This window comes from Colletotrichum orchidophilum, assembly GCF_001831195.1.
Source record: "Colletotrichum orchidophilum strain IMI 309357 chromosome Unknown Scaffold_36.1, whole genome shotgun sequence".
Classification (NCBI taxonomy): domain Eukaryota; kingdom Fungi; phylum Ascomycota; class Sordariomycetes; order Glomerellales; family Glomerellaceae; genus Colletotrichum; species Colletotrichum orchidophilum.
Window position 1 is genome coordinate 113,453 of NW_019172992.1, and position 21,636 is coordinate 135,088.

At 50.1% G+C, this 21,636-nt stretch overlaps 7 protein-coding genes across 7 annotated transcripts; 2 read left to right on the forward strand and 5 right to left on the reverse strand.

Moving 5' to 3' along the window:
• Positions 1-1,504: 1,504 nt before the first annotated feature.
• CORC01_05222 (uncharacterized protein) lies at positions 1,505-2,719 on the reverse strand (the record flags this gene model as incomplete). The annotated part of the gene is made up of 2 exons (XM_022616866.1): positions 1,505-2,308; positions 2,402-2,719. 2 exons carry the CDS (start codon positions 2,717-2,719, stop codon positions 1,505-1,507), a joined length of 1,122 nt encoding a protein of 373 aa, XP_022476571.1.
• A 1,855-nt stretch (positions 2,720-4,574) lies between these two features.
• Positions 4,575-5,258, forward strand: CORC01_05223 (uncharacterized protein; the record flags this gene model as incomplete). The annotated part of the gene is made up of 1 exon (XM_022616867.1): positions 4,575-5,258. One exon carries the CDS (start codon positions 4,575-4,577, stop codon positions 5,256-5,258), a length of 684 nt encoding a protein of 227 aa, XP_022476572.1.
• Positions 5,259-6,232: 974 nt separating this feature from the next.
• CORC01_05224 (uncharacterized protein) lies at positions 6,233-7,489 on the reverse strand (the record flags this gene model as incomplete). The annotated part of the gene is made up of 1 exon (XM_022616868.1): positions 6,233-7,489. One exon carries the CDS (start codon positions 7,487-7,489, stop codon positions 6,233-6,235), a length of 1,257 nt encoding a protein of 418 aa, XP_022476573.1.
• Positions 7,490-9,122: 1,633 nt separating this feature from the next.
• On the forward strand, positions 9,123-11,279 carry CORC01_05225 (uncharacterized protein; the record flags this gene model as incomplete). The annotated part of the gene is made up of 3 exons (XM_022616869.1): positions 9,123-9,425; positions 9,516-9,594; positions 9,658-11,279. The coding sequence occupies 3 exons, from the start codon at positions 9,123-9,125 to the stop codon at positions 11,277-11,279; spliced, it is 2,004 nt and encodes a 667-aa protein (XP_022476574.1).
• A 1,651-nt stretch (positions 11,280-12,930) lies between these two features.
• Positions 12,931-13,363, reverse strand: CORC01_05226 (uncharacterized protein; the record flags this gene model as incomplete). The annotated part of the gene is made up of 3 exons (XM_022616870.1): positions 12,931-13,032; positions 13,099-13,140; positions 13,196-13,363. The coding sequence occupies 3 exons, from the start codon at positions 13,361-13,363 to the stop codon at positions 12,931-12,933; spliced, it is 312 nt and encodes a 103-aa protein (XP_022476575.1).
• A 1,161-nt stretch (positions 13,364-14,524) lies between these two features.
• On the reverse strand, positions 14,525-16,139 carry CORC01_05227 (uncharacterized protein; the record flags this gene model as incomplete). Its single annotated transcript, XM_022616871.1, has 4 exons — positions 14,525-14,985; positions 15,048-15,447; positions 15,507-15,941; positions 15,999-16,139. The coding sequence occupies 4 exons, from the start codon at positions 16,137-16,139 to the stop codon at positions 14,525-14,527; spliced, it is 1,437 nt and encodes a 478-aa protein (XP_022476576.1).
• Positions 16,140-18,036: 1,897 nt separating this feature from the next.
• CORC01_05228 (uncharacterized protein) lies at positions 18,037-19,713 on the reverse strand (the record flags this gene model as incomplete). Its single annotated transcript, XM_022616872.1, has 6 exons — positions 18,037-18,410; positions 18,489-18,649; positions 18,728-19,203; positions 19,263-19,367; positions 19,418-19,437; positions 19,518-19,713. 6 exons carry the CDS (start codon positions 19,711-19,713, stop codon positions 18,037-18,039), a joined length of 1,332 nt encoding a protein of 443 aa, XP_022476577.1.
• Positions 19,714-21,636: the final 1,923 nt, after the last annotated feature.

Sequence of the window (21,636 nt, forward strand, 5' to 3'; positions counted from 1 at the left end):
CAGGGGCAGCTTTGGCGACGAAGTGGCTTAAGTGCCTTTGCGTCCGAGTTTTGACCTTGAGCTAATCCGCTACGGTGGGGGAAACTTATTCAACATCGGATTGTTTAAATGCAATGTTTAGAAACGGACTACGGAAAACTTTCACTTCGCGAATTCCCCTTACAGCCCCATTCTTTGTTGCTAGCAAGAGCTTTGTTCAGCTGCTGACACGTCTCAGCTTGAAAGTTGGTCAGGAATATTTTGAGAGGGCAAAGGAATTCATGAAGATGACCTAAGACATGAAAACTTGACCATCCACGTCCCTCCACCTACGTCGCGGGGTCTCTGCGCTAGCTGAGCTAACGAGGACAAACCCCCCCTGCGCTAGACTGCACCGCCTCGGCAATCCTGTCATATCGAAGCGTACCGCTCACGCTCCTTTCAGGATCCCGAGGTGCCGGCAACCCGGGACCGTATCGAATGATCCCAAATAAGAACTGCGATGCGGCTAAGTGGTTGTCACAGAGACGATGCAGGACTGCAGTCGTGCGTCGAAGCATCTGCAAGGCTCTGCGACAGTCCGTTCCAAAGGCTCGGATGACGCAGAGTCGAGGTACGGATACGTGCGAGAGGAAGAACGGATGGCAAGCATCGCTGAGCTTGGCTGCAGCCCTTTGTGGCATGCGCTTCCGGCAGGGACCCGATGCCGCGCCCTGAGGATGATGATGACGACGACTTGAATTTCTACAAAGGCTAGAGCTCACCGAACCTATTGCCCCATTGGTGATGGTTGGCCTATATTAGCGTCAGGCACAAAAGCCGAAGCCCCTTTCGGTCCAGCACTAGCATCGCGGACTCCCGATTGAGTTCTAGTGAGATACAAATAATTTGTGGTTTGCAATTGACACCAGCTAACGACTCGAGCAATATCCAACCACGAGCTACCACAGATTTCCAAGAGGCTGGGCAGCTATAAGTCCACGGACTCATTGACATTGACTCACGAACAAGCTTTCGAAGACCGAAAGTTTGTTTTTTATACCAAAAACCTTGCCGCTGGAAGCGGAGCTATTCTCAATCTTGACAATCGCATTTCCGCTCAAAATACGGGACTATTCACAAAGCCCAATCTCAGATGCACATAACAAAGCCAAGAAACAGCAGCCCCCCAAGAAAACTCCTGCAATAATAACAGTCGTAATAATCAACCAAACTCGCTTCCATACTTCATCAAAGCCCATCATTGATCTGGGTCGCCAATCACTTTCTTCCAGTCGCAATCGAGATAGAAACAAGGTTTAGTGAGTGCGCCGCATTCTGGGCAGGATGAAGACATCCAGAAAGAAGCTTCATGTTGACTTTGTGACAACGTGCCTAGTCTCATCAATTTGTTGCCACAGCTTAAGTTCCTCAGTGTATCTCACCGTTGTTCCCATAGAATCGATGCAACCCAAGTTGGCAGGATATGCATGCACCTCTTATAGGTACCCCTCTATTATCTGACACGAACGCAGACATCGATTCTTTATTGAGTTGCGAGGGGTACAGCAGGCACAGTCTTCTTTGGGAAGAAATGCCAAACGATCTTTTGAAGAAAACCAGTCGCCCACTTGCGAGGCTTCTTCACTGGCTTTGATGTACCATCTTCCGACTTGATCTTCATGTATGTGCCTGTAAGGTAGTTTCCAAATCGCAAGTTACGGGCCGGCTTAGTAGCAGTCTTGAAGTCCTCGGCCTTTGCCTCGGGGAATTCTTCGTAGATCTGCTGGATAACACTGTCCCCGATGTACGCATTGTAATTGACGACGTTGTAATGTCTCTTCTTGGATACCACGGCTTCGTCAATGTCCTGGCAATCGATCCCCCACTCATGGTCATCTTCATCTTGGTCGCAGTACTGTGCAAGACATCTCTCATGCTCCAGGAGTCCGTCGAGCTGCTTCACTCCAGCTTGCTCAAAAGACGGGAACTTGACGAAAACATTGTCGTCTAGATCACAAAGTTCCCTAGCAGAGTTGGAGCTGACAGTGGACAATTGAGAGACCGAGACTTGTCTGATTCGTCGCTTTTCTGGTCGGATACTAATGGGCTCGATGGGGGAAATTGCCTGGCTCTGGTACAGATTGGTAAGGCCAGACACCTTCTTTCTGCTCTTGAGCGTGCGGCCAAAACTCGTATTCAGCAAAGGAAAGGGCTCCACGTCGGAGATGCTTCGTTGCCTGCGGTAGTTCGTATCGTTCGGTGTCTCGGCGTTCAAGGGTTGACTTGTGATGGTCTTTGACCCCAGAGGGAAAGCTTGTGTACCCTCCTGGCTCTCGGAGTGTGTCCACTAGACAACCTCGCGAGTCTTTTTCGGGGCAATAGATCGCATGGAAGAGTGAATCGTCATTGTAGCTGGATTTCTGCATCGCAAAATGCGGACCGCCAACTGATTCTCGGGTTCAAAGGTCGTGTTGGTTACCGAGGCGGAAATTGCGTTCTCATCTTGGTGCGCGGTAGTCTGTGAACGGCATGAGACTGATTCAGAGCTGCCTTTGCAAGTGCCCATATGACCTTGAGTAACGGTTACAAGGCTATCCGAAACCACCGTGTCATGGCGAAAACTGTCGGTGGATGGCTTTCGATTCATCTTATTGATTGCGACAGCGGCCTTGACAAGACGTCGGCTTGGCTTGCCCTTGGACGAGGCATGCTTCGGGCCTTCTTCCAGAAAGGCAAATAGGCGTCGAATGCAACCCATAATGTATTCCGTAGTTATCAGTGAATGCCGAAAGAAAACGAAGGCCGGCGAAAGATGGAGAGCATAAAGTTATCTGTATAGGAGACGCGTCGGTGTTTGCTTGACAGCTCTCAAACAGTCCGTCGTGATCTGATGCGTTTCGCAAATGATGCAGGGTATTGTAGACGATACTCGAGGACTTGTGACTGGAAGTAGATCTGGACAAGACAGTGCGATATTTGGCTTTGTCAGATAAAGTTGGGAATCGAGATGCGCAAAGAAGCGCGTCAACTGGCTACTGGTGTTGTGCAGGTAAAGGTACAAAGTGCTGTTGAGCACAGCAGAAACTGGAGAAAAAGTGGTTGGATAATCGCGGTATCTCAAAGATGATTGGTAGTTGGTAAGTAAAAAGGTTTGTGGGAAATCTTTAGTCCTATTTATAAGGAGCATGCGAGGCTCTGAATGATGCGTTCACCTTTGGCCTCCTACCAGCTTGGAGGTTCCGTAAGGCTATCGGTGGCTACAAGTTCACCTGACAAGAGCATATCCGCATGAATTATGAAAATTACCAAAGCATCATCAGTGCCTAATGTCCGAATTAACCTCCAATCGCATTGCAGGAAACCGGCAACCGTTGACTTTATCTAGGGTGAAGTTGAAATGATGAGCCCATTTTTCCTAATTAGGAAATATCACGACTTCAAAACCCCACACTACCTTACCTCGACAACACAACACCTTCACCTTTTACTAATTCGAACATCTTCAGCTTCTTCGGCACTGTCTTTGAATCAGTACGCGTAATATCAGAAACAGCCTAATGCCGTTGTTGCTACGGCACCTGAGTGTTGACGCGTTCTCTGTTTGCGCGGTTCGGTTGGGCTTTTCTTCCTCCACACTGATTCTGGCAGAACCGAAATTTCGCATCAATTGCAAATACTATTGCGGTTCATACTTTCAACATCATCTCAATTTATCATCATCAGATTCATTGTGCAAGCAAGTTGATGCAAGGTGCGAGCTCATTACCATTTGTCACGACATATAACTGTGATTACTGCTGCCCGCATTAACAGGCCTGTTTTTGCCGTGACACAAATTCTCATCACACGGTCGTCAACCATACCATCCCAATTGCTTCATATCGGCAAGCCAGAAACACGCATTCATTGGGTTTTGGGAGAGCTGCCACAGCAACACGCCCATTCATCTACAGCCCTCAGTCTTGAGTGGAGTTCATAGGAAATGATGCGAGCGTCGACTAAAGTGTCTCAGTTGCAATGATGAACAAATTCGGTATGTCGCGCTTAACTGTTGATGTCAATGACGACGCCCAATCGCATCGACTATGTTCTGATAACTGATAATACTTTTGGCAGACCACGCGATCCAAGGCTTTGTTGTCTCTGTTCTGGCTGAACAAGAGCACTGGCCATTCAACAAAGGCGTTCCTCCAGCTTGTCCAACCTGTCCACAACCACTCCTACACAGTGGAACTATCCATAAGGTTCCTTGGGCCCCAGGTCCAGTGCATCAGGTTGGTCTTCTCCTTGTCCGAAGAAGCATCTTCGGGGCCCCCCACAGCCAAAATACGGGATCGTTCCCTGGATTCGGTCGAGAGGTCTTTCAAGCCCTCGAAAGCGCGTATGCCAAAGATTCACGACAACCCATCCCTGCCGACCCTGTGGCCGATTCAGATCCTCCTTTTGTCTCCCATCAGAGGATGATTTCAGGGTGCACCTACGCCGAACGAACCGACTCGGAATACGCTGCCAGCGACCAAGACTGGAACAGTGGCGATGACTCTGTGATTTCTTCCAGAGAGGACGAAGAAAACCAAGCTATTGACTAGGTGGCATACTTTGAATTCTTTCCAATGACGTGTGAAGATATCCTTTCCGGAAACCTGGCCCCCGAAGACGACTTCATCTGCACCATAGTCCATGTCACCCCCCGTCATCCTCAAGCGTTGGCAATGCAGGCGTTCCTGGAAAAGTTCCTAGAGACAGAGGACAAGGCCTTCGACATTTATCTTGGTCTCTCAAACACAAGTACGCAGACGGCCTTCAGATGCTCGGCACCTTTCGATGTCCTGGATGAAGAAGAGGAAACCACCTTCTATATCATAGATGCCTCAGACAGATGGAACGAGGGTCTTGGCATTCTGGCAAGATTTCGCGAGTCAGACGCAGTTGAATATGAGGATGGTCTTTACTGTGACGCTTTCGACAATTTCGACTTCCGGTGGAAGGAATTAACCTACCTTGGCGTGATGGGTGACTCGAAGTACTTGGAGCAAGATTTGATACAACAGATCCACGACGACATGAACGACCAAGAGAAGGAGTTCGCGTCCAGGTCGATTCCCCTTGAAGAAAAACAGACCTACCATAATGTAACCTGGCTGGATTGTCAGGCTTACAATGATGAAACCTTTGGCGATCGACATGAAGGCTCGGTGGTCTTGGGTACCCAAGACCAAGTTTACCCGCCCAGCCACGAAGAATACTCTTCTTTAGACTCACAGAGCCTTCATCAAGAAGCTGAGAAAGATGAATAAGCGGAGCCAATCCTTTTTGCCTTGTGTGAAAACCACCAGGTAAGTTTTATATCTACCATTTTCTGTTGGAATGTTAAATATACTGACTCTACAATTAATTTGCGTGTAGAAGGTTGTTTACTTTGTTCTCTTTGGCCTATGTCTCATGCCACATGAATGGCTTCCGTTATTTCAATATTTTGATTGTGTGAAAAGAGAATAAAGCTATCGCCTTCGACCTGATGGCATTGATGGGGCTTTGATTTTTAGAGCACTGGAACCAGGGTAGGCTTTCTCGCCGTTGAAGACACAAATTATTCAGGCCTATGCGATTGCTCATGGCTCATTTGCTTTTCTATGGAAACGTTTTTGGGGGGTTCTGATAGTTGGGATTAACAGGCGTTTTATGCTTTTTATCAATCATGGCTCTGCATTCAACTGACAGTGCCCGTTCCTTTCATCGACGATTTATCTTTGAGCCCTGGTAGCTTTAATTACAAAATCAGAACATCTGCAGACTTCTCTGACCAGATTACCGTATAAGAGGAAGAAACAAGGACTCTGTAATGTCTTCTTTAGCTGACAGGTTGGGGTAGACAATATGAGAAAACGAGAACGAAATACAAGTAGGTCTTCCTTCTGCACCCAACCGGCTCTAGTCTAGGGACTAGTTGAACATTAATTGGCTACTATACTCGGGCGTCAATTAAATAGGCTAAGGTATGGTGCAAATAGATTATAGAATTTCCATCGTGCTGTTACGATGCGTGCGTGTGTGAATGAATTTAGAACCGCACGAGGTATCAATATAACATGTACGGCGTTACCATTAATTCATGCAGACCTCAACCCATGGCCCGTGGACTAATCCACTTGATGTGAATATGCAACTATATTTGCTCCAACGACCTGTCCTATCTGCTGTTTTGCCAGTCAAGGGAAAATTAGAGGCTCACGTCAATTGGCAGCACTTTAAGTAGTATTCTTGCCTTTGACTACTTCCGAACCGCGCTCTTCAAGACTTTCTTTCCGTCTGCGTAGCTATCCGCAACGGTTAATGACAAGCTGGCCTTGACAACGGCAGGCCCGTTGCGCCTCTGCCCAAACAAAATGGTGCTTCGGAACACCCTGTCAGCCTCCCCAGGCTGGAAATTCTTGTAAAGTTTTGCAGCGATGGCGGCATCCGTGGTCGTACGACTCATTCCTCTCTGAGTGTATCGATCGAAGTGCATGACCAAGACCTGCCAAATTTGCCAGACTGTCCATATATATTGAACAAAAACGGGCATCCAGGTAACTTGACAAAGGAGGCCGACTGGGAAGTAGGTGCCAAAAGCGATGACGACTGCCAACTGTATAACTTCGCGGAATCGGTTGCGCACAGGATGTCCGTAATGGCGGAAGAATTGGTTGACGATGGTGGGCGGGCCTGTAATAAGCATGAATTTTCCTTCGATTGCTGGGCAGTTGATTTCCCAGTCCCGCGTCTGCTCGTCGTTGACGGTGTCCGGGAAGGTGTTCAAGCCCTCGCGTTCAAGCGCGAACAAGGTACCGATGAGTCGAAGGACGAGCGGTATAATGAAGATGATACTCCATAACGAGCCGGTGATGGCGGCTACGCATATCATGATGCCAATGCCAACACATTCGGTGAGAATAATCTCTACCAAGCACAATAAATCAACATGCTTGATTTCCTCTGAAATGAAAGGGACCCTGGAATTGCTGAGGTCCTCTTCTGTGGCCTTGGAAAGCACCAAATGGCTCACGGCGACTCTTGCGCGCACCGGTTTTATCATCTCCACAAGGGCAACCTTTCCGTGTTCAGCGTCATTGCGATTTCGGACTATGGGTTCTTTGATGGCAGGGAGGGGCATATTCAGCAACGCCTGGACCCAAAGGCAATTTCGAATTTGCGATTCCCTCTCAGGTTCGCCTCCACGGGTATGCAGAATGTACGTCCATTCGAGATCCCGGTAGAAATGTGTGCCGAGCATATGGCCTTGTACAGCTCCGCTAAAGAGTCCATTCTTGTAAGAGGTGTCGATTACATCAAGGGCAACTGATCCGATTGGGCCCGCCATAGAGTACAGACATGCAAGGCGTGGCATGTCGTAGACGGAGAAGGACGAGAAATGACGCTGAGGCCAAAGGAACCTCTCGAAAATAGCGCTCGTAGCAGCTTGTCCACCCACGTAACCCAGCAGCGAACTGAAGGCGCCAAAGACCGGCGCATCGGCTTGGTCCGACATTGCAAAAATCTTTCTTGGTACGAATGCCGATGCGCACGCGTTGGTGTTGGGGTAAAAGCGGTGGTGGACTACTCCTTTGAATATGTGGGCGATCGACGATCAGTTATATTGTTAGGCGGCCCACATCGAACAAATCATTAACTGTTGTTCGCACATAGATGCTGACCTGCAGAGAAGAAGGATTTTCTTCCCTGGGTCTGGCAAGAAAACAGGCAGCAACTTAAGTTGAGGCGACATGGGTATGGAAGGGCTAACTGGCGCCCTACCACTTCTCTGAGCTTGTGGGCTCACTGCATGACTAGCGAGAAGAGCTCTTCTTCGCGATCAACGAGCAGTGAGAGGCTGCCCTCTAGAATATAGTGTGGGCCCAATACTTGGGCGTAAGCTTACATTTCGACCAGGGGACGCCCAAATGCACAATGGTACTAGGTGGATGGCACGTAAGACAGGGGTAAGACAACCTGCCTTTCGGGATGGATATGGATCCACAAACTGGCCTAGAGTCTCTTTCTTAGATCTTACCCGAGTCTGAAGATTGAAAAACTACTTAAGGGATTTCATCACTCGCTGGGGAACACTTACACATGTATCAAAACAAAGCTCTTCGTTAACTCAGCCCAAATGACACCTTTTTTGAGGAACCAGGAAGAGTTGCTGAACCCCCACCCACGCTCTCATCCGATTTTCATAGACACCGACTGGGTCGCCAAGAGGTAAGTGTAGGCAGAGTTTTGAAATAATTTTGAAGCAGAACAATCATCTTCTTCAGCTTATGCCTTTGTTCGAGATTCAACGTGGGCCAGAAATGTTCAGTTGGAGACAGGAAGAGGCACTAGACCAAGGAACACAATGAAAACCAATTCGCAAGGCATATCTGCATTCAAATAGCATGCTAGAGTGGTATGTTTATTTAACCGCAAAATGGAATGAACCTTGCACGTATTCACTCTGGACTTCAGCTACCCACCAAACGAGTTTATAGCTTCTCGCCTAAGTAGAAATCTTAATGAGACCGGGGTCAAATCTTCGCTAGCCAACTAATCTCAATACCACCTCCACGGTACTCTAGGGTAGAAAGCGGGCTTCATAGTCACAGCTTCAGTCTATGGAGCAGGTATCAACTCGGATGTTTTGAGGGGCGAAGCCGCACTAAATTCTTCGCTGGGTCTGCATGGAAGTCCTCAGGCCAAAGTCTGAGCATTTCACCTCTGTGATTCTTGGATGGATCCCCTTCAGGTGAAAACCCGAAGATCAGGTGAAGTTTGAAAAGGCGCACTCGCGGCTCGTGACTCGAAATAACTCCAGTGCTACCACCTCGGGACGACCCGGGAGCTGAACGACCCAACGACCCCTCAGACGACCCCTTGAGTACTTAAATACCCATTTCTTCCTCTACCTCATTTTACTTTTCCTTCTTCATCCTCCTGAAATCCACGAAAGCCTTTCGTCTGCCCGCTACCTGGCCGATTACAAGAAACTTAACAACGGTGACTTGACCACAGTCAGGCAAGTACTCTTTTCGTCCTGCACCAAGATTTACTTCGAATTCATCTAAGCCTAGGCGGGATCAGAATCCGCTCACTCTGTTATCTCGACTGAATTTGATGAATACCAGCGAACAAAATCGGTGAAGATGTCACTACTTGGCATTGTTCATCAAGGTCTCGCGTTGCTATTCAGAAACCCAAATGAGACGCGGGAAGCTCGCGATTTAGGCTTCTGTCCCCAGGGCCTCACTTCTCTCGAGGGGAGGAGCAGTAACGTCTTCCTCAACGCGTTCCGACCCGTCGCGTTCACGCGTCACGAGACTTCAATCGGACCGTTGCGCCGGCCTTCGATCTGCACCGGCTTCACGATGCCAACCTTCTTGCAAATGGCCAAGGTGAGGGATGGCAATCCTGTTGAGGAGAACCTGGCTACCAAATGCATTGAAAGCGTACATGAAACGCAATCTCTGGCGGCGTCCAGCAGCATCCTCCATGAAGAGACCAACGTCAATCAGTCATTTGATGGTGAAGACGATTAGAGATCGCCTGAGCCCTCTGAGTCTGATTTCTCGGAGACCTCAAGCATTGAGATGTCGCGAAGAAGTTCTCCAATCCCAGGTACGCTCTTCGTGCTCTTGCTTGGAAATGATGACAACCTTATACTGACTAATGCCAAAGCAGGATGGGGATCTGAGAATTTCCTGGATCCTCTTGAAGAACTTCCCCCTCGCCCCTCTCGACCACTTTTCGGCCAGAGAATTTCAACCACCATCGAGGACGACTTGCTGGACTCTTCACTACAGTTCCAGCGGCCTATTGGTTTTCAGTCTGAGTACGAGTTTGGCGCCTTGAAGCAAAATTGTGAACCTCGTAATGGAGAAGATGACAACGACTCGATCGTCACAGCTGTCCGAGATGGTGATGGTCTTCTGGAACCCACTCCACTCCGTGCCCCTGGAAAGTCACATCCCAACCGTGCCAGGCTATACGGCGCCTCTTCCATATTTACTGAAGCTCAGAGTGAGCACCAAAGGTCTAATCTTATCACGGAGATGGTCGGAGAGATTGATGAAATTCTGGGCACCTTTGGATGCCATAACTCTCACGAAGTACTCGCTGAAGACTATCGTGCGAGTGATTCTTTCATCGCATCCGAAGAGCCTATGCCCCTACGGATCCCCGCGAAGAAGAGGGACGTTCACACAGGCCATCCTGTTTATTACAGCACCGAGGCAAATCCCTTGTCCACTATTGACGAGAGAGACAATGATCAAGAAGAAGAGTTCTTCCATCGATCGGCTTTGCCTTCGCCCCTTCATCTGACAAAGAACAACGGCTTTCTTCACGCCTCTGCGGTACCCGCACCTCTACGCATCATCAAGCAATCCTACATCGATGCTGGACACGAATTGAAGGGTCAAAGCACTCTGCGAGCTCACAACAATAAAAAGCCGGCTGGGCCCAGAAGTATAGAACACGCCAGAAGACAAACCAGCTTCCTACCAGATTCGCCCATAGAAGCTCCAGTCCTTGGCCCCTTGTTCGACGAAAGCTCATTTGGCACCCCTTTGGTTCCCTTCGTACCCCATGGCTCGCCTCGTCGGCTCTTGTTTCCCTCGCCCGATTCGATATCCTACCTCAATCATGAGCCTACCCAGCGAGTCGAACTCGACGCTAATGATATCGCCACGGTGATAGAGGCCCCCACCGGCCCAGCTGGCGCAACGGAGTGGGACGAAGAGGACTCCATTGACTTCCTGCTCGACCCCATCGAGAATGCGCCGCCTCCCGTGCCGACTCACGCGCCGATTCGTCCGCACCGGGACCCCATACTCATCCATGGCGCTGTTCTCACCTGGCTGAGGAATTCGCAGTATACCAGCATTCCTCAAAGTGCCCGCAGCCATGGCGGATTCGATGCCCCTCGTCCCCGTCGTGTTCGAGACACCGATGCCAGTAGCAATGACGAAGTTCATACCCCTTGTCCCCTTCGTTTTCGAGACGTCGATGCCAGAACAGGCGCTCTACTCTACCCAATTGTGCAGCCTTCCAGCGAGTCCGCGTACGATGAAGATGAATTCCAGAATGCCATGACCGCTCAGATTGAAGCTCGGGCAACTGACTTAGATGAGCAGCTACGGCTCCGAGAGCCGGTCTACCCTAGCAGAATTCTTCTATGGCCTCTGCACCATCCTTGCGTAGAAAGTGAGGGCGAGAATGCCTCCTCAGACGCCGAATGTAGCCAGCCGACTCCAAGATCACCCACCACTGAAAAGCGATCTGAGAGCCCCTATTTTCTGTGAAACTTCGCCGAATAGCCACCCGAGCTGCAAAAATTGAGAGGTGGGACTCGATGTGATCTTTGGAAGAGACCGCTGTAACGATGACCAAGAACCGAGATGTCAGCATCACTTGTATTGGTGCTTGTTTCGATGACTGATATGTCCGCTTCCGAATGAGTCCGAATACTGTCATTTCACCGCGAGGCCCAGGGACAATCAGACGATAAATGAACTGGCTGATTGAGTAAACGCCCTGGGAAAAAGCGGACGAACGCCTGGATGAATCCTCAAATTGTGAATCGGAGTATTGATAAGGGAGCTGAGATATGAGGAGCATAGTGTTTGCCGTAGTAGACGGGTGAGCGAGATTCGGACGGTCCAAGATTGGACATAATGTCCTGTGATTTTGGATTGAGTTGGAGTTTTGGTTTTGCGAAACGGCGTTTCCTTTTTCGATGCTGATTTGGGCGAGCTCTTATTTCGTTGGTATCCCGGACGGGCTCTGAAAAAGCGATTGTAAGCCACCGATTCTACTGTGCTACTACGTGGTCAAATATACTTAGCTGCTATATGGTTTCCTTTTCTTTTTCTGTACTAAAAAGCAATTCACAACTCCGCCGCGGCGTCCCTCCTGCAAAGCCCAACTGCCTCAATTGAATGGATTGAAACCCCGTCGCTAACTCATTCTTGTCTTGTCCTCTCATCATCGACTAGATTGTGAGAGCTCTGCCCTTCATCATCCTCGGCATTGTCGAGCGGCTCCAACTCCTGTTCACTAGCCGCATCCCCTAGCTCCACGTCCGCTGTATTCCCACGATCGCGAGTTCCTCCCACTAGAGTCCCTATCCTCGATGTGGTGGAACTCATCCACCCAAGAAGAGAGTCCTCTTTGATGACCCTCCGTCGTTGGCCGCCAACCGTCGTTCGGCTCCTCCTTGCGCTTTCCATGGGATTTGGTGCGCGGGCCGGTGGCCGATAATGCCACTGCCAAAACCTACGGGAGAAAAGAGGGCGTAGTATGGGCGCATTGACGGCAATCAGGCCGACTTCGCATTCTCGGACACCCCATCGATTGACTGTAATTGTTGAGGGTTCTGAACCCAAAGTTACCCCGACGCGCATGATCGCGGCCGCGATGACGAACAAACCAGAGCATATCAGCACTGCTATGAACACTTTTTTGTAGAAAGGTACCCTGATCTCCTTCAAGACTGGCAGGGGCAAACAAAGAATGGCGGCATCGGTAACGACGTCTCGTTTTTGATCAGCTTGGATTACGTTCAAGCAAACCGACCATTGAACTCACTGAGAAACGTTGAGACTAGTAGATCTTGGGCCTTGAACACACACTTTTCGCTGGGTAGGGGTCTCACTCCCCAATTATCAGAAAACCTGTGAGTTGCCATGAGCAGAATTTTCAAGGCTAATATCGGAGTTCAACACTAACGGCATGCAGCTGAATGTTATCGTTCCAACCACAACCAAATACGATAAAATCGTGAACCACGTCAGATATTTGAGCACTCTTGCGCTTTGCCACAAATCGAATGTCATTCGCTTGCTTATCTTTCGTCAGATCATCTCCTGTAAAATTCTCAGAGGGACGTGAAATACTAAAAGAACAGCAAGGTTGCTTTCATGGACCACAAATATGCAGTGTACGAGTACCAAGCTACTTGCTGGAACTTGGAGCCCAGTACAAGTCGTGCCACTTCTTCGTCGGATAGAGTGCTAATCTGAGCAGCTGTGAGGTCCACATTCGTGCCATATCGATCTGTACTCACATACATCAGTCTTGCTGTACACCTTCTTCTAGCCATCATTGATGATACTTACATACCAAGTCAACCATCACAAAACAGACGGTGTAGAGGAACAGGGTCTATCGAAATGTCGTGTCAGAATAAGGTCTGCTCAATGACTCGATTGCGCCTTACGACAAGCATTGCATAGTCATCTCCCCTGAGGCTTCTGGGACCAACCATGCGAATCCTCACAAAGAACCGCAGTAGTATGACGAGAGCCCCAACACCAAACCAAGTCCAAATCTCCTTTAGAAACCTATCATCGCGTCTCAAGATGCTTTCTAATTGACTGGTCGCCATAATTGCAGTCGTCGCGCCCGCCGACGCATCAATCCAGCAGTGATCATCTGTGTCCCTAGGTTAGAGGGCTACTGTAGGGCGCGTATCCATGGACCGTGCGTAGATGATGTCGACGACGGGCTTTCCATATGTTACTTGTACGGTCGGCTGGTTCTAAAGTGTTGTCTCGTTTGGCTTCACGCAGGTACGCTATCCTACGGTAGGTTTGGAGAAAAAGGTGAGGTTTGGGAGTCTGAGGTAAGCCTTTGCAATGCCGAACTCAAAGGTAACGAGCGCGCCGGGGACGAAAAAACGAATGACCGAGGTATGTCAGACCAGCAAGACCAAAAGAGGGGTCTTCTTTTTGTGAACTCTCTGATCGCCCTTTCAATGACTCGTAGGGTTTCGTAGTCTCAACTCTATTCTGCAGTGTTGCATGGGACAAAATTCTGTAGCGGCGACCAGGCATTTTGGTTGACCAAAGAAAGACACAAATTTAGCCACATCCCGCCAACCAATATATGGCTGCTCTTTACGACACGAAGACCAAGTTCGGCATGCTGAATTTAGGGTTGATGAAGATCGAGACCTGAGCCGCTGCTATGCAACTATTTCGTTGAAATCTTGAAGCGCCACCTGGCACCAGGTCAGGTGACCACTATTTTTTGGCTTGCGAAATAAGCTTTCGGGAAGATTATAGGCTTTTTGGCATCACAGGTTTAATGCTTCGGGGGCTTCTAGAAGGCAGATATTCTCTGTGGCAGAACATAATTTGGCAAAACAGTCATCCTTACAAATTTTAGGAGTTCGGATGATGCAGAGCATAATGATATTCCGGTCCGGGGTAGGTTCTCTTCAATTTCACCGGCAAGGTGATACTGCTCGATGCTGACTGAAAGCTTTTGCAGTTAGTATTGATGAGCAACCCTCAGAAGTCATTGCCAGTTGCCAAGAAAATGGCAGGATATGCAACTTCAGTAAGACAGATTGACCGGACCATGCGCAAGGAAAATGGGTGTTCTCTCTTTAGGTCACTCCTTCATTATTTTTAGAGCTAAGCTGCCCTTATGCACATGATCCTCCTTTCGGTGTAAAGTCATTATCTCCATAGATAAGTGGTCTTTCGACAATATTCAATGACAGACACGGGCCAGGTATATTCCAACCTCATCCTCACTTCCTCTAAGCGGAGCGCTTCACAACAAATGCACCACGCTCAATGGTGTTGATCAGAATGTGGCCACTCTTGAAGTAGGGGTAGTGGCTCCACGTGCCGACAAAGTCAATGGATCCTCCGAGGGGCTCGTTGTCGTTCTCAGGGTAGATGTCAAAGAAACCGACTTCCGAAACACCGCCTCCGGTGGGATCATCGGGCAGGGAGGAAACGTCGAGAATGCGTAGGCCGGCACCGTAATGGCTCTGGAAGGCGAGGCCGTCGATGACGAACTGGTTGTGGTCGATACCGTAGGCCTCGCTGCGGTAGTAACCAGTCTGCTTGGGCGCCTCGAGGGACTTAATGTCCCAGAAGTAGGTAATGGGGTAACCGCTGGCTGCAGGGCCGGTGGCATCGACCTCATCATACTCGTCGTCGAGGACGAGGTACTCTTGCCACTCGGTGTTGGTAACCCAACCCTGGTGGGTGTCTAAATATCCAGTCAGTCGCTGTTCAGAGTCTCTTATCACGGGACGGAACGAATCAACGTACAGCTAGCACCCTCGTAAGAGGTACGAGAAATGATGTTTGTCTCGTTCTTGTTGGTGACATCATAGATGGTCAAGGTGTCCTCGTTATATCCGTAGCAGATGTCACGGCCAAAGTACTTCTCATCGGGGCCACGGTAGACGAGGCACTGAGCATCGTGGACGTAACCGTCTCCAGCGGCACAACCGGGGGAGGTGGGGTTAGCCGGGTCGCTGAGGTCGATGAAGATTAGACCGGAGCGGCAGGCGCTGGAACGAGGCTGGGCGCCAACAGCAACGGCGTACTGCTTCTCCTCGTTGATGACGATGTTGTGAGTGGAGCCGGCGGGAAGGCCGTTCCAGTGACCGGTAAGGTCACGGGAGTTGCTGAAGGTGACGGGGCTGGCGGGGTCAATGTCCAACAGCTATCGCCGAGAGTCAGTATTGCTTGAGCCTCGAGGGAAGAGGATGTTGGTGAGCTGACCTTGGTCAAATCAAAGATCTGAACTCCATGGCGGGATGCCTCACTGCCGATAACGACATAGTTCTTGTATCCGCGGAGCTCGCGCCAGATGGACTGGGTAGAGTACTGCGGCAGGCGACCGAGGTAGACGAGCTTGCCCGCGGAGGTGATCTCAGCAAAGGCAGCGCCATCAGCCTGGGCAATGATGGCAAACTCGCGGCCGTCGGGGCTGGTCCAACCCCAGGAAGAAGATCCCTCGCCGGCAGTGGAGCCCAGGTCGGAGTGACTCTTGAAGTCGTAGAAGTCGACCTTGTTGCACTTGAAGGTGTTGTTCGCATCGCCGGGAATGACCTCAGCAACGCCGTCGACGCAAGCAACGGGACCCTCATCAGCGAGACGACTAGTGTACTTGGTGGACTCCATCTCTCCAGCCTCTCTTTGGCGGTCCCATGATGCCTATCAATACGAAGATTAGGATTAGCGTTGCAGGTCGGACTGTTACTAATTGCATACCTTTTTACGGGCCATGAGATCCTTATGGATGACACCGCTGTCGTAAATCTCAGAGACGAGTTCACTGGGTGCGATCTCCTTGGCCGAAGCTCCAGAGAGGAGCGCCGAGACAGCCAAGGTTGCCAAGGTGATTGCCTTCATCTTGAGTGGTTCAGGAAGGGTCCTGGAGGTTTGTCCAAGGCAGGGGTGATTGACGGTTGAACCACGAAGATCACTTCGCAAGTTAAAGAGCGGAGAGGTACAGAACGAAACCCTTTGTCAATCCAGCGGGCGAAAACCTCGTTCTTTTTATCTTGTCTCCACGACAACTTGGCATTCTCTTGCCCCTCAGTTCTCTCCTCGGGCCTCGCGGTATCTCTCCACCGCGTTACGAGTCAAAAAAAACATGATTCTTGTTCATCGTCCTGCTATAAACAGAAGGTCAAGAAAATGACGGTTGCAAAGTGGGAGCAACAAGCTTCAATGTCGCGATGCGGAGCACGACTGCCCAAAGAAGCAGGTGTCTATCGGACCAGGCCCGCTCGGTACTTGGACGCACGAATCAGCGGCTCCGTGGCCCCGGCCCGGCAGTCCACCATCGGTCGCCGCAAATTTACTTACATACCCGCCCGGACTTGGCGACAGGCACTGCCATACGGGCGAGAAGCCTCAAACGAGGCGTTGCGATGCTCTTGGCGCATCGTATCTGGCGGCTCGCACAGTCGTGCCAAGCGCGCCGTTGTAACACTCCCGCAGATTGTACCGGCAACACCGCCCATGCAGCGCCAAGTCACAGCGTCATTCTGGTCTTTTTGTGCGTCTTCACCTTCTCGAAAGGATTAAATCATGCAACATCTGATAGATGGCGTCAAGAGATTACATTTGTGCGAGATACCGGCCACTGTCGAATCGCCTATCTGAGGTGGTTCCCGTTCACATTCTCAGATCAGCGAAATCTTTGCTGAATTTGTTCATTGATTTGGCAATTCCGCACCAATCGCCTTTTCAACACTTGAACCTTGATGGTTTGTCGTCGGCTGTTTCCAAAGAATGTAATGGCAGCCACCCACATGCAGTCACTACATGTAACATCCCAAAGATATCGCAAGTTCGCAACTCGCATGGGTCAAAGTATGTGCGTTTGATCAAGTCTCAATTCTGACTTGACGCTTCTCGATGGAGCTTTAATTCGTTTCGAGATTGCCATTGGGCAATGTGTTGACCTTTGTCAGTGTCATGGTTTGTAAGACATTTTGCTACGAGGTACTAATCTGTGATAGAAAGACCTAGGCCGCGGGCAGGGGCTGCATAAATACATAAATACATATCGGCTTCCAATTTCGGTGTGGCCCATGCAATCTTCCGTGCTTATACTCCATTGAACTCTTATGGCATTAAAAGTATTTCTGCCTATGCGTTTTCGCTGTCCTTGATTTAGTCTCATCTGATTATCCTCTCACGAAACTTGTTTGGCTGATCCCATCGGCCCCTGGAAAAGCCCCACTTCAACGGATAAAGTCCCCGCTAGATAAGGTGCGGCCATCCGGAGGAGCTTATGGGAATGATCGAGTTCCTGAAACAGAAAACTTGCTCAACTCTAAGACGACTTCATTTTAAATTTGTAGTCACAGCAGACACAAACGCCATGACTTCAGGTGGGATCCTCAAAGAGACTGCATTACAATCAAAAGCGAGACTTGTTCATGTTTATTGATTGGTGTACGAGGCACTCTCCGGCAGAGGAGAAAGACATATTATTGTTCGGGTTTACAGACAGCTCAATGGGTCTATCCTTTACAGCCTACGGGAGTTGGACTTGTCAACTATTATGATGTGCGGCGCTAGTTGTACTACATAAAGAATACCACTACGTCGGGTCCTCAAATCAATTTTCTTTGGGTGATCTGGTCACTGCATCTAAGCTTTATACACTCGAAGGTCTTGTCCCATAGCCCTGGCTCCCTTCTGATTTCCATCGATCCGATGGTAATGCACAGCGCCATTCCTCGTTATAATCGGGTATCTTTTTACAAAACTTCACGACATCTAATCGGCCCAACTACTTTGTCAGGTTCTCCCAGTCGGGTGGTGGGTGTGTTGCGAGCTGCAGCCGAGGAGGGCCATTCTCTTCCGGAATAGAGGCCAACCCCTCTGCAGGTATAGCCTTCTCCCACACGGCTTCCCACGACTTTCTGGCCTCCATCTCGTCGTTTTGCCAGTTGGGTACCCTGTCCCTCGAACGCCCTTGTTCTGAGCTCTCGGCACCCTCGGCCAGCCAACCTTCTCGCCTGCCATCCATTGAATTTGCCCTGGGGTTATACGCCCAATCCTCGGAGATCTGTTCCGACTTTCTCCCGCGCTCTTCAGCCATTGGACTCGTTCCCATTGGTTGGCCAGCAAGGACCGCAAGTTCGGTGTCGAAGTTGGCGGGACCTGTTTGATGTATTATAGTTCTTTCCTCCGCCGTGGCGGCTACGCGCGTTGATCTGAGTTGCTTATTCGGCAACATACTTCGCCAGTATGATGAGCTCGAGCTGGTTCCTTTCTTCAGGTCCCCCGTCGTTCGTGGTAGGTTGCCCATTGGCCTTCCTTCTCCTCTTCGTATGCGCTCAAAGAGAAGGTTGGTAGAGGGGAAACAAGCACAAACGAAGCCAATCACAAGCTCCAGTGCCCTGATTCATGACTTTTAGCTTCCAGGCCTTCATGAAGCGAGAGAGGGGGGTTAGGGGGGTTGTCGGAGATAAGCTCACGTTATGAGGTCCAACACAACGAAATCAGCAGTGACATCCGTCGAAGTAAGAAACTGAACAACAAGATACATGCGATAGACAGTCACAGCTGTCGCAATGCCCCCAGCCCCGAGTAGCGCAGCAACCTTTAGCTTCTTTCGCAAAGGCATGCGCAAGCCCCAAAGAAGTGGTACCGGGAGAACGAGGATGAAGAAGTCGGTAATGATGGCCAGGCTCAGATCCGCGATGAAGATTTTGCGTTGATTCAGGCATCTCGGATGCGGTGTCTTGGGGTCCCAGAAGGCCGATATCGGCAGGCAGATAACGGTCTTTAGTGTTTGAATTGGGATGTAGCAGATGAGTAAGGTGACGATGAAGACTCTGATTCCCCGCGAGACTCGTTCATGCACAGCAAAGACGCGTGCTTCGAGTAGAAGTAGGGTGACCTTTGTGAAGTATGCTGCCGGGCAGTAGACGATGGAGCTGGCGTACAGCCACTGACAATCTATGCATTAGCTCATGCCTCACTGTCAAGGTACTAGGTCATCCAACATACTTTCATCACCTTTTCGTATGATTCCCTCGTCAGCTCCCATGCATGATGACCCTCACCATAGTGCGCCATCACGAACACCGTCGTAACATAGATCATGATTAGAACCTGACAGTATTAGCATATCTGTTGCGCGCCGCAAGTCGACTGGCTCTCACATATGATACTGCACAGGTCCCTAGTTCACAAGTCAGTCCAGTGTTGACTTTCAAGTTTCCCCGCCTCATCCGCACCGATACCGACCAAAGGGATACGTACAGTCGTCTGGAAGAATCGGTCTCGCCATAGAAAACTTCACAAATGTTCTGATCCCAAAGAACAGCGTCGTGACGGCTGCCAAAACACTCATTCCAACGACATTCCACATCCACCCGGCATCCCTGGGGTTCTCGAAGTTCGGTGTGACGCCAGGCGGGGGCGGAAAAGCCCCTGTCAGGGCGGTTGCGTTACTCATCGTGTCTTCAATCGCTCGACGCGAGCTGTGAGCCACATGGCGAGGCTCATTGCTTCACGATGCAACCGAACAGTCTTCCGTGGCAGATTCGTTTTCCACGCGGCTGCAAAAAGTTTGCCTGTACCTCAATCCAAGGGCCCAAGGTGAAAAGGGCGTCAAGCTGCTCATAAACGACCACCGGTGAACCTGCGACAAGGGGGCGTCCCACACTCGCCCTGACTCGCCCGGCCGCCCTAGTTCCGATTAGAGTTCGTCGAGTGGTCGGGCCTTGTCAGGGTCGTGGCGCAATACCATTCTTAGCGCGGCGGGTTGATCAACAGAGGACAAAACTCTAACAAACACACAAACACTACACCGCACCGTCACCCGTGTCCCCCCCCTCCCCTGTGGGCGGTTGTGAAGAATCAAGGGACTTTGGTGGAGCCGTCACTTCGCGATTTCACTCCTGCTATGGGAGCTATGGGAGCTATGGGCACAGCGCGATGCGAAGCGATGCGAACAAGGCTGCACACTTTCTGCCGACTCGGCATGTCTGAGCGCTGTCCAAGGTTTGCCTCTGGATCGCGACGAACCCCTGCCAAAAAACCTGAATCCGCGGAACAGTTAGGCTTAGGTTTGTTAGATAAACTGGCCTTTGTTATGTACAGGCCAAGTTTATCAGCTACGCCACGACGCAAGAGGCTGTGACGAAGCGCCCGTCGGTCATACAAAGCTTTCTTAGTTCAGATCCGGAAGCGTTCTAGAAGGCTTGCGGATCGACTACCCCGGCAATTCTCGGAAACGATTCCACGGCAGCTGAACCAGAATGCGAGAGGCGAAGGTTCTCTCCGCGAGAAGCTTTTTCGGATACCGGGTTTCTGAGATTGTACAGCTACTTGGCCTCACCCTCTTATAAGCCTCTCATGCTCTCGCTCTCCAATGCCGCGCGGTACCTGAGAAATCCTACATCATCGCTGACTGGGTACGCGGAAAAGCAAGAAACCCTTCTCACCATTTCCAATACATCTTTCTCGCGACGAACAAGGGAAATCAATTCTGACAACCGTGCCGGGACAGTTGAGATCAAATGTGTCTCCACACTACCTCGTGCCCCCGCATCTACAGAGGACAGGCTCAATCCTTGAACACTTAGAAACCCGTAGACACAGGAACCACTAGAATACCTCATAGCCGAAGCCATCATACACTGCTCCATACACATAACTGAAGATCTCCAAAGACAACAAATTGTTGAATTTGGGGAAATGCAATGGTACTTTGTTGGTTTGAGGTAGTCTTACTAATTCGACTTTATCCAGGGTGCCTTAGGTAAGGCTTTCCGAAGCAACCGAATCATACCCTAGGCATCTCGATCTACTGAACACCTGCAAACATTGATTCGTCGTAGTTGTGTTAAGCCTTAGCAAGGGAGGCAAAGAGTTCTCTTACCTGCCAGTCGTCTTGTTGAAGTCGTCAAATAAGGCTAGCAAGACCATTTGAGCCGGAATAGTCACGCCGGAATGGTCACGCACAAGCTACGTATCATCAATCATCACATACCTAGCGCCGAGGACGGCCTTTAAGATTGATTACTAATATGTGCCATGGGAACATCGTCCGCCACTCATAACGTTCCTTCCGAATGACCGAAACTCTGGTCTACCAGCCATCATGGTCATAAACTGAGAGCGACGAAACTTCAGTAACCGATCTTACTAGTCATTGTCATTGCCGATGTGCTCTTTGCGCGGACTTGGCAGCCGGCATCGAACGTGAACATGAAGCTATAGCCATCCCGGCTGCTGCCGGACGTTTAGACCGGCTCCACCACCGGTGGGGGCCCGGTCTGGGATCATCCCCACCACCAAATGCAAGTGTTGAGTAAAAGGGTGACCAATCTCGCATTCAAGAAGCATTTGGAGGTAAGAAAAACGCTATTTGCGT